The 12,877-nt window shown below is 32.3% G+C and overlaps 1 protein-coding gene across 16 annotated transcripts in view; it reads left to right on the top strand.

Moving 5' to 3' along the window:
* The window catches only part of CAMK2D (calcium/calmodulin dependent protein kinase II delta), a 303,905-nt gene that overhangs the window by 246,747 nt on the left and 44,281 nt on the right, over positions 1–12,877 (top strand). For 8 of the 16 annotated variants that reach the window (XM_055342426.1, XM_055342421.1, XM_055342427.1 and 5 more), the window contains exons 9-13: positions 2,583–2,677; positions 5,046–5,168; positions 5,976–6,059; positions 6,768–6,810; positions 10,164–10,201. In XM_055342426.1, the coding sequence (XP_055198401.1) occupies positions 2,583–2,677; positions 5,046–5,168; positions 5,976–6,059; positions 6,768–6,810; positions 10,164–10,201 (383 nt within the window). Of the gene's footprint in view, positions 1–2,582; positions 2,678–5,045; positions 5,169–5,975; positions 6,060–6,767; positions 6,811–10,163; positions 10,202–11,549; positions 11,583–12,877 lie in introns of all 16 variants that reach the window. The other 8 variants (XM_055342428.1, XM_055342423.1, XM_055342425.1 and 5 more) reach the window with 3 other exon arrangements.

Raw genomic sequence — 12,877 nt, forward strand, 5'->3', positions numbered from 1 at the left:
ACTCAAAATTATGTTCTTAAATATGTTCATCAAACATGGGAAAAGAATGGATGGACACAGAACTGCAACATAGAAATGGAAAATAAAAGAAGTACCAAATAGAAGTCATAGAGCTAAAGAAAACAGTAACTGAACTGAGAAACATATTAGAAGGGTTCAACAACAGATTACATGAAATACAAGGAAGGATAATTTAACATGAATCCAAGCTGCTGGTGGAACTCACCCACTCACAGCAGAAAAAAAAAATGAAGATAACTTAAGGGACTTATGAGGCAACATCAAACAGACTAACATTCACATTATGGAGTCCCACAAGGAGGAGAGAAAGAGGCAAACTTGTTTGAAGAAATAATGTCTAAAAACTTTCTAGAGGAAGTCAAGGAAGGAAGTGGGGAAGGAAACAGACATCCAGATCCTGAAAGCCCAGAGATTTCCAAATAAGATGAAATAAAAAACCCACATCAATACACATTATAATTAAACTGTCAAAAATTAAAGATGATAAAATATTAAAAGCAATAAGAGAAAAATAATTAGTTGTGTACCAGGGAGCCCCCATAAGCCTATCAGTAAGTTTTTCACAGAAACTTTGCAGGCCAGAGGGAGTGGCATGATATATTTAAGGTGCTGAAAGAAAAAAAAAACTTCCAACTAAGAATATCCTACCCATAAAGTCATTCAAAATTGAAGGAGAGATCATGAGTTTTCCATATAACAAAAACAAAAGGAGTTCATCCAACTAAGCCAGCCTTACAAGAAGTGTTAAAGGGATTCCTTTAAGCTGAAAAGAAAGGTTGCCAGTTGGTAACAAGAAAACCTATGAAAGAATGCATATCACTGGAAAGGTAAATACATAGTAGAAGTAGTAGATTAGTCGATTATAAAGCTGATATACAGGTTAAAAGACAAAGGAGGTAAAAATACTATGGTTGTGATAATTATCTAAAGGATACAGAAGTAAAATGTGACATCAAAAACAAAGCGTGGCTGAGTAAAAATATAAGCTTTAGGATAGAATCAAACTTCAAGTAGACTATTAGAATTTGTTTGAAGGAAGGCACTTGATGAGATGAGCACTGGGTGTTAAACTATATGTTGGCAAACTGAATTTAAATATATTGTTTAAAAACTTGTTATATATAAGACTCATGGTAACCATAAAGTGAAAACCTATAGTAAATGCAGAAGAGAGAAAGAGAAAGAAATATAAGTATACCACTAAAGAAAGTCATCAAACCACAAAAGAGAGCAAAAGAAGAAAGGAGCAGAGAGGAAGTACAAAAACAGTCAGAAAACAACAGAATGACAAAAGTACATACCTATCAATAATTGCTTGAAATGTAAATGGACTAAATTATCCAATCAAAAGGCATAGAGTGGCTGGATGGATTTTAAAAACAAAAATAAATGTACACTGCCTATAAGAGACTCACTTCAGATGTAAGGACACATAGACTGAAAGTGAAGGGATGGAAAAAGATTTTTTGGGCAGCCTGGGTGGCTCAGCGGTTTAGCATTGCCTTTATCCCAGGGCGTGATCCTGGAGACTCGGGATTGAGTCCCACGTCACGCTACATGCATGGAGCCTGCTTCCCCCTCTGCCTGTGTCTCTGCCTCTGTGTGTCTCTTATGAATAAATAAATAAAATCTAAAAAAAAAAAAAAGCTCCTCTCACTTAAAAAAAAATCTTTCATGCAAATGAAAACCTAAAGACAGTATACTTTGACAAAACAGGCTTTAAAACAGAGGCTGTAGTAAGAGACAAAGATGAACATTATGTAATGATAAATGGGTCAATCCAACAAGAGAAAATAACATTTATAAATATTCACCCAACATGGGAGCATCTAAATATATAAAACAAATATTAACAGACCTAAAGGGGGAAATAGATGGCAATACAATAATACTAAGGGATTTCAATACCCTCATTTACATCAATTGATAGATCATCCAGACAGAAAATCAGTAAGAAAGTATTGGCCTTAAACATGTTGGACCACATGAACTTAACAGATGTATACAGAATATTCCATCCGAGGACAGCAGAACACACATTCTTCTTGAGTGTACATGTATCCTCTTCCAGGAAAGATCCTATGTTAGGCCACAGAACAAGTCTTAATCAGGGACACCAAAGAATATGTCACCCAATAACATGTGAGTTTCATCTTTAGGTATTAACCTGCTATGCCTCTTCAGAATTCTTTGGTCCTAAGGTTAACAAGGGAACAGTGTCTTCGAATGATTCATTATACCAGATGGACATAACAGATGTATATGTAACATCCCATCCAAAAACAACTGAGTACACATCCTTTTCAAGTGCACATAGAATTCTTTATGTTTCAAACTGCCACACATTATCAGAGTTCTTGAGCATAACAACAGGCACTTTGACCCTCCACTGAATGCTTCAGAGGAGATCAGAGAATGTCTTTCTGAAGTTTTCCAAATATTTGGTTTCCTCTCTTGGAATGGATGTGGCTTAGTTAGCATCATTGTGGATCTGCCATATTTAACTTATTGTTACCTGAATGATTAAACATTATGCTAATATGCTTGCTTATTCTGTCCAGGTGTTATTCTCTATATCCTCCTGGTGGGATATCCACCCTTCTGGGATGAAGATCAACACAGACTTTATCAGCAGATCAAGGCTGGAGCTTATGATGTATGTAATAAAAGTTCATATAGCTGTAGATGCGTGTTTTTTGTTTTTGACCAAGAACCAAATTTTTTATTACAATTTTAACCATAATTTTCAACAATTTCTCTATTTTTCTCTCTCCTAGGGAAAGGGAGATAAAGAGTAAGGAATGCAGCATATGTATTCAGTTTATATTTCCTCTTAGTTCACTATCTCCTAGGATTGAAATAAATACAATTGGAAGTCTCTAAGGAAGGACTTTCCTTGTCAAATTTTGAGATCTTAGCACATTTTAAGACATAGAAAAACTAAAAGATTTTTGTTTTGGAAATTATTACTACTTGCTTAGTTGAATTATATTCCCAAATGTTTATCACATAATTTTAAATAATATATCAACAATACTTTGCAGTGATCCATGTATCAAATAGAACATTGTTCCATTATGTCAGCTTGACTTTTTTTGTCTTGTTAACCTAATGGGCTTCTTTGCAGACTTTCATTTGAAGAATGGGTTTCACAATTTTAAAATGTTTGAAAATCACAATTCCAATACATTTCATTTACAATCGAAATGCTTGAAAGTATGAGAATGAATTAAGTCCTAAATCTAAAAAGTGAGGCCTTATATATTTTCTCTTCATGTCTTAACTTTGTGTTCATTGATATAATTTTCTCTCCTTTGACAAATATGTCTGTAAATATGATTTACCACCACCTCTGGGTGCATCTCACACAGCCAGCCCTCTGGAAATTAGAGATCAAGGTCTGGAGATGCTTTTCATATATTAGTAAGTGGGGTAACTAAGTAGTAGGCAATATTGGGTAAGCCTGTGCACAAGTTAAAAGCTCAATATAGCAGTAAGGAGTTAAAATCTGTATTATATTGTATCAGGTCATATGAACTCAGCATGGGCATTTCTGTAAAAATGTTCTATATATGGAAGTGTGTATCACAAGAATTTAAAATGTATATTCTTTTAGTTTTGAAGCATTCCATTGTAGTCAGGCTAATAATTGGACCAAGTTATATTTACATGGCTACAGCTAGCATATTCGTCATCTTTATAGACTACAACTAGGTACCCTCCTAGAAAGATATAGCTCTCCAGATGTACTGTTTGATGAATGTGAAGGAGTGACATTGTTAAAATTTAAAAAATGAGAAAAAAATCCACCTTTATTCAGGCTGAACCAGCTCCTAATTTGCTATCGGAAGATCTGTACATCATGAAGGAGCAGCCTTGAATCTTTCTTCAGTAGCTCCTAATCATTAGTGAGTTTTTGCAGCTGCCTAAAATAATTTTTGGAAATAAAATGACAGTTGTTAAACTAGTAAAATTTGAATATTAAATAATGAGTCACTATCATTTTTCTCATATTTCTTTTTACCAATGGGTCACAAAGAAACCATTTTATAAATACTAAAAGTGAACTTAAAGTCCATGACACAGTGACATGGCATTTTATTCTAAGATTTTCTATTCTTGAGTGTACATGTAACCTCATAAAAATTCATGAATAAGAAAAGGACCTGATATTCTGTTTAGAAACTAATGTAATGTAAATTTTTCTTAACCTATCGAGAATAGTATTTCTACTAATAAATTATGTGAAAATGAAGTTACATTATTATCAACAAAAATTTTAAATAAACAGGATAAATAGCTTTATTATATAGTTATTAATGCACAAATAGATTACTAATAGAAGTTATGAATATTAGTTCCTTTTACAAACTTTGATGAAATTCATAATTAAGTAGGTAAACCTTTCTGAAGTGTTAAAATGAGATCCTGTAGTCTGAGATTTCTTCTCAGTACTATATTACAAATAGCCACAAGTAGTAGGTCAGTTTTGTAATGGGTAATGGAGGCTATTTTATTATATCCACTATTAACTGCTCATGAGTTGTGAAAGTATGTAATACTTCATTGTTTTTTTTGTAACATCTCCTTTTGAATCTTGGTGTAATAGCATGATGACATCAATACGTGTGACAACCTGTCAGCTTTATTGATGTTTGCAAATAATTATGAGAAAGATGGCATAAAATTTTATTTTCAAACCAAAATAAATAAGCTTTGAGAGGACCAGAAGATTCTTAAGTTTATTTTTCTAAATTACAAAATATAACTACTAGTTCTAATATGCAATTTATAATATGTTTATCCTTTATTGATTACTTTTATTTAATATATATAAATATATATAGGGAGAGGGGGATATATACATGTATGATTTATCTACCTGTAGATACAATTTAACTTCTACAAAAAGTAAATTTATAAAGAAATTCACTACTTAAGGAAATGATTAGTTTACTTAGCTCTTCCCTATTCTACTGAGTGTATCTATTTTTTAAACTCCTTATTAATTTGTATTTTTGAAGTTTCCATCACCAGAGTGGGACACAGTGACTCCGGAAGCCAAAGACTTAATCAATAAAATGCTCACTATCAACCCTGCCAAGCGCATCACAGCCTCAGAGGCACTGAAACACCCATGGATCTGTGTAAGTGACAGTTCTCGAAAGACCTTAGGAAAAAATTAAAAATAAGTCCTTTAATTTTTTTTCATAGATTTAAATTTTTTCAGAAAAAGATAAAACTAAAAATGAATGAATTTTTGACTCAAGGTATTTAACAAAATAAATTTGTACTGCTGATAATTGCCATTTGGTGTAACAAAATCTGATTTACATAGATTGATAAATGTTACCTACAATAACACAAGGAATGAGTATTTCCCCCTATCAATTATTGATAATACTTATGAACAGAGGTCAAGAAAATGCTACTAAGATTATATCCCAGTAGAGAATATTAGACAAAGTTCAATTATTTATCATTAGGCAGCTTTAGGGCAAAAAGTTTTAGAAGCTTATAGTAAGTTTTACTAGCAAGAAAGAACAGCAATGGTAGACTAAATATACTTTAGATGTGCTAAGAAAAACTGAAATTCAGGGGAATGTAGAGTTTTCAGTACATTTCTAGGCTTAAGTGTCAAATGATAGGGCAGTAAATATGGTACTAAGTAAATGAAAAGCAGTCCAATAGAAATATTAGTAAAGACATTGAAATAAAGTTAATTTGGAGAATTACTGTTATTCATTTCTATATTTTCTATAGATAAATGTTGCACCTTTGTTACAAATAGTCTTGGCAAAACTACTCATCCATTATTAGCGAACTTTTGCAAGTGAATACTCACAAGTTCATCAAATGGGTTCAGGCACCATTAATGCAGATTTGATGAAATTGAGATACTATAATGCTTAGTATGTTTTGAATATCCTAAGTTTCTTTTCCTCCTCTTTCAGCAACGTTCTACTGTTGCTTCCATGATGCACAGACAGGAGACTGTAGACTGCTTGAAGAAATTTAATGCTAGAAGAAAACTAAAGGTAAGAAATTTTACATTTTTGTGAGGAGGTAGACTTGGCAGAGTGAGAAATGAGATTCTTTATGAGGAAAATAACTTTTTCAGCAAAGGCTTTTAAATGTGTAGACCTCAGTACTTATATTACTCTTCTTCTGGGTCTTCAGAAAATTGAATATCACACTGGACTTAAGTCTACAATGAGGAGGTAGGATCTGTGTGGCAGTGTGTCCTGTACTTCCTCCCTTCAGAAGAAAACAACTGCAATTTGATAATTAGAATCCAACCATACACATGAGGGCAACCCCAGCGTTATGTGAGGACATAGTCCTGCTAGTCTCAGGAAACAAAACATCAAAAACAGACAAATAAAAATCCCCTGAGTTAATAAAGAGGAAAGGAGAAAAAATGAGTGGGAAATATCAGAAAGGGAGACAGAACATGAGAGACTCCTAACTCTGGAAAACGAACTAGGGGTGGGGAAAGGGGAGGTGGGCGGGGGGTGGGGGTGACTGGGTGACGGGCACTGAGGGGGGCACTTAACGGGATGAGCACTGGGTGTTATTCTATATGTTGGCAAATTGAACACCAAAAAAAATAAATTTACAAAAAAAAAAAAATCCCCTGACTTGAAAGTAAGGCTAGGAGAAGATTTGTTATCAAAGACTGTTTATTTGTTCGGTCAAAGATTTGTACAAGCAACATTAATTTCATATTCTTGTTTTTCTGACAGGGTGCCATCTTAACAACTATGCTGGCTACAAGAAATTTTTCAGGTACATGTGTTAAGAATTCTGCTCCTTATCCACTGCTCTCCTTTTTAGTAGTCATCTTGAAATTAAAGAAAAACCTAACAATTAGAAAAAGACTGTTGTTAGGGATCACAAATATGCGGCATGGATTCCTTCTGTGCAGTGTCTCATTAGGAATCCTAAGGGTACTGTCTCATGGAGATGTTAGGCATGTAACTGCACTTTTCTAAAGAGTACACAAGCAGCCCCTCCACTGGTCAGTGTTGTGCAGCATTTGAAACCCATCTGCCATCCTTGCTGGGGTACACACAAGTTGAGGAAATATGTACTCTGTCTTCCTGAAGCTCAGCATTTCAAACCTAGAATTAGTTAATTGATGTTTCATCAACTAATAGCTATAAATAAGATATTTTGTTTGTCTTATTCTCATAGGGAATCCCAATAAGCAAGATTTTTAAAAGAAGACCATTATTGTGGAACCCAGTTCTCATAGGCCCAAGTTCTTTCAAAAGTACAGATGTATCTTGACACACTAAAAGAATGGTTGCATATTTCAAAGGTATCCAAATTCAAGAATGTACAGAGAACCCTACCTCACAGTAATATCACAAGATAATAAATGTTCCTCAAAATTATTCCATGATAAAAATAATTTTTAAATAAAAGAAGTAAAGCCATTTCTTTAGGTGTGGCTCTTCAAAATGGACATAAATATGTATTATGTCCAGAAATTACTTGAATTTTGGACCCCCCCCTCTAATAGATTATCACTAAGAACCAGTTTCCAAAAATGAAATTTTGGTAAATACTAATTAGTCTTATATCTGGGGAGGAACTGAAGCAGCTAGAAAGCTGCATTTGGTAAAGTGGCTTTTAAGACTTGGAAGGATTATCAAACAATTTGCCAAAAACACTACCACTTTACTTTGCTTGCTGTTCACATAAGAGTGACATCAAATTATCTAGATATCCTTAAGATATTTATCACTGTACATACTTAACTTCTGGGTATTATAGTACTATCAGGTGATGATCCATAACCTTATCAAATGTTCTTCAGCCTTCTCAACCAACTTTGAGTTATTGTTTATGACTAGATGAAATAATCAGCTTTTGTCCCCCACTATTTTTAGTTAATACATAATGTGAAACCATAGGATGCTTTCCAAAGGCTTCCATCGAGCTGTTAGTGAAATATATGTATTTTGTCCAATTTGTTTGATGTAATAAAACGTTGTTACTGCCTTTGTCAAGTTACCTGTTTTATGAACAGTTGATTAATATAGTTGACATTTACAAGGGTGAGTTCAATATCATCTCATTAAATATTAACTAATACATACTATATTCAAATAGTTATTTCACTGTGGCCCAAAAATTAGTGAATCACTAAAAGATAGGATGATTAATATATATATTATTAAAGATAAACTAACTTGAAAAAATCTCCAATATTAAGATTATGTATTTTGTTAGTCTTAAATACACTCAGGCATAAATTGGGCCTTTTTAAATATACACTCATGTATAGAAGCTTTTTGTGTACATCACATTTTCCTTTTCATCATCGTGTAAACTAAAACTCATGACTAATGTGTGAATTTTATATTGTTTCTGATGTCTTAGCATGAAAGGCAAACTTTTTTTTAATCCATCACATCAAGGCAACTGAATAACCTTGAACCCAGTTACAAACATCTTGTACTTGATATTGCATTTTAGTTTTGAGTATTTTATTCATTCTGTTTCATTAGCAAACATGCTTTTAAAGTAATTTGTCCATAAGTATATGGTTATAAAGTTGTTTTTATTTTTTTTTCTTTTCTCCCTTTATGTGGAATGTATTTCTTGTGAGGTAAGGTGAATAGTAACCAAAAGGGACATTTCTGCATCTCCCAGGCCAAATCCCTGCTTACCCTGAATCATTGTCTTCTCTTTGCTTGCTATTGCAATTTCAACTATTCTGAGTTTGCTTTCTAACCTATTAACTGCCACAGGATTTACTTAATATTGCTTTTTAACTCTAGGCAAATAGTATTATAGCTAAGGCACCAATGCTTACAATAGCAATTAATAATAAATTAATAGCTTTTGTTGCTAAAAACTAAATAAAATTAACATTTTTGTATCTTAAATAAATTTAAAATTATACCAAAGTAATATCAAAATAATAGCTCAAATCAAATGGATATCAGGAAATTACATGTTCATACAGTTCTATTATAGTTAGGTATTCTATTTCAGATGCCAAAGTCTATTCTGATATACTTAAATAATTATACATACATATATATACATATATATGTGTGTGTGTATATATATATATATACATATAAAAAACATTGAATGGAAACATAAGTGTATACTTTGTCCTGCATATTCATAAATGTTCTACCCTTGGTGTACTAATTGTCATTAGCAGTTATATAATCTTTTCACTGTGTATGAATGTACCCATTCATAAGTCTGTTTTTTGAAACGATGACTTCACCTTCTAATATACTCAAGAAGTTCAGTAACAGAAGGAATGCTAAAAGCTATCCTCTGAGAAAATGAAATTTCATATTGAGACCACATACTTCAAGGGTTCTTTGATTTAGTTGAAGATGTTGTTTTGTTTTATAACTCACCTCAAATTTTATAATTTTAAATTTTTTGATGTAAATGGCTTTTGTTTATGAAAGCTTTGTATTCTGATTTTGAAGTATAAAAGAATACATAATACCTTTTTTCAAAGGTCCTATGCTAAGTGTTTAAAAAATTTGCTGTAGGCCAATAATGTACCATTTCATTTTAAATACATTTATTACTGTTTTTTGTAAAAAATGAAAGCTCTGATTTCATATATATATGAAATATATATATATATATATATATATATATATTTAAGAGATGTTATTTACCCGGAGCAAGTTTTCACAAATAAATTTCAAATCTTTAGAAAGAGGGGCTTAAGTGGCAGAACTGACCTGGTCACCATACTTGTAGTGTGAATGAACATGTAATATAGTCTGTAAGCTGATGTTTGAAGACTGAAATCAACTTTCTGGATTACAAAAGTATAGTCCAGTTAAAGTTCCAGTATCCTTTTCGCAACCAACAGTGAAACCAAGTCCAGTAACATAACTGGCAAAGTGTCCAATTACATGCAATGCACTAAATAAGAATTTAGTTCTAAATTTGATGTGGCAAAACCAAGAAAAGCGATACTGTGTTTCAGTGTCCTGTAAGCTCACGCTCATCAGTGTAACCTTGATAATTTGGCATATGTTGGCCATAACTCAGTAAAGGTAATAGAAGGAAACAATAACCTAATTTGTTGCTGGCATGAGTTTCTGTGAATAACTCACTGAAATGGTTTTACTCTCATTTTGCAGCAGCCAAGAGTTTGTTAAAGAAACCAGATGGAGTAAAGGTAAGTTAAACAGGTGCTCCTAAAATCATTTCTGACTTTCAGATGCTGGATAATTTTTAAATGTGAAATCTAAATTGTAAGTTTTCATAGTAATTGTAATTTTTTTTATAGTTCCTGTAAAGGATGCAGTTTGAGGTATAAAATAATTTAATATGTAAATATGACTATCATTTATGACAAGAAACTGTGTATATTTTGATTCAATTATATTTTAAATAATCTGACAAAATAATACTTTTATATGCAGTTGTAGAAACAATGTCTAAATCCTCTGTGCTTTACTACAATCCTATCATAAAGACCTGAAAATCAATGAAAACCAAATGTTTTTCTAATTAATTATGCTATGTTCTTGAAGTCTGCTGAATTATATAACCAGAAAAAAATCAAGTCATAGGGTATGGGAAATTAAACGTCAAATGATTAAATTTATCTGCATAGGCAGTTTTTATAAAGGTCTTAATTGTTCCTGTGTTTCTGTCATAAGGTATTGACACATACTCAAGGTGAATATTCTTATAAATTATAGAAAATTTTCCAAGAAAGATAACAACAGGATATTTTGACTTTCTTGGATTTCTAAACCAAGTAATACAACTTATTTTCTATTGATTCTATTTTGTTTTGTGGGAATTTACCTTTAATTGAATGTATTTGTATTATGTTTGTTATCTTTCTGGAGTATCACCTAAGTATTTTGTTTCTTTAATCCTTTTCTTTCTCTTCCAATGGCAGATGCATACATTCTTCATGAACACTTCAACATTCTTGGGAATTAGTTAATATTCTAACATTGAACTTGACCAAAAGTCAGGTGGTCAGTTCATTTTGAAAATGTAGCATAGAAAATCATTCTTAGTCACTTCTTAGGTTCATGCCCAATCATTTCTTCACCTCCTGTCTATGTGTGATTTGGGAATTTCCAGAGCTATGGTTACCATGTAATTGTGATTCCCATTAAGACGGCATTTGCCTTTTGCCAATTGCTATCCTCAACCTGTAATGTTCTCTTCCTTCTGCTTAGTTTGTTTCATTTCAGTTTCACTAATGACAGTTGATGTTGCCTTTTTCTCAGTGTTACATTGGTAGAAATGTGGTATTTTAAATTTTCCAAATGTTTTATTCTGTTTTTCTATACCTTTCAGTGATGCAGAGGTCATAGTTCCCATTGAGATATTTATTTTTATTCCCCTTATATAGAAAGAAAAACTTCCAGAACTTTTTTCTTCTAGACAACTTACAGTTCCTCTTTAAAGAGAAATTTATTCTGTCCTCCATGCTTTGATACTTTAAAAATTCAACCGGTCATATTTTTTTCTTTTCCTTTCTCTTTGACTGGTCAATTCAGAAAAGGAAGTCCAGTTCGAGTGTTCAGATGATGGTGAGGATCTCTATCTGCCAGATTTCTCCTCCTGTGAAAAGTCATACTTAGGAATAAAAACAGTCTTATTTACCTAAGTTAGTGTAAGTAGAGTGTAGGACCATTACAGGCCAATGTCAATTAACTGTCAAAACACAGTATCCACATTCACATAATACTATTTATCTTTGACTTTGAATTTTTAAAATATGTAAAAAGTTCATACCTTTATCTATATGCTATTAAAGGATCATTTATAAGACCATTTATAAGACCTTAAAACTGAAGAGACCATGACATAATTAATGTCTGTTTAATGATAAGTGAAAGAATATTGTAGGATTATTTTTAAATGATGATCATGATTACTAAAAATAGGAGTCATTTTCAGTTCCAGATGCACCATAATACATCTACCATGAAGTTTATAAACAGTGTAATAGTTACCTGACAATGGACCCATCCTAGTTAAGCACCTACAGAGGAAACATTTATTAATCTCAAAACTGAATAAACTTAACACCTGAGAAATAAGAATATCTTGCCCATACCCCATAACAGTAATTCAGTGGATCACTTAAGTACCTGGTTTGATTTAGTTTTGTTAAAGAAAAATTGCTTCATAACATAAAATAACTACATTTCATAACAAAAGTGCCTGAGTCTGTTTTAAAGACTGCTTATAGTTTACCTCATACTTAATATTTGATTCTTTAATAAAAAAGAAGTCCTCCTAGCCTTTTACTTGGAAACTCTCCTATTATTTTTCAACTAATTAATATTACAAGTACCTTTAAAAGACTTCCCATAGTAATAAAAGATCATTAAGCTTATTTTTACATTAACTTAAAAAGTTTGTAACTGCATATTTAAACACAACTAAAAGTGGTGGTTGAGGCTCATATTCATTTAACTCATATTTGTCATACCTGACAATAAAGAATGGCTTATCCAGGCAGAGTGGCCTTCAATTAGAAGACCAGATGATGTGTGTACGCTGCGTACCTATGTGTGAACGTGTGTAGGAGTGTGTGTTGTATGTGTGTGCACACATTTGTGCAGAGAAGTGCGTGTGCATAGGTGTGCATGTGTGACATTTTCACTGAAAGAAATCAGTTCTTTGCAACCATTCTAGAAAACAGTCGTCTCTTATCTCAATACAGAAATGAAAAGATCTCAAAAAAAAGAAGTATCTCAGTATATTCCTCTTTTATTTTTGTATCTGCTGATATAAACTAAATATAACAAATATATGTGGTGCTTCAATTATAAGTACCTCTGATCATTTGATAAGAAGTCAACTGTGTTTTGCCATG

The sequence above is a fragment of the Nyctereutes procyonoides genome, unplaced genomic scaffold, assembly GCF_905146905.1.
Source record: "Nyctereutes procyonoides isolate TBG_1078 unplaced genomic scaffold, NYPRO_anot_genome, whole genome shotgun sequence".
In the NCBI taxonomy this organism is placed as follows: domain Eukaryota; kingdom Metazoa; phylum Chordata; class Mammalia; order Carnivora; family Canidae; genus Nyctereutes; species Nyctereutes procyonoides.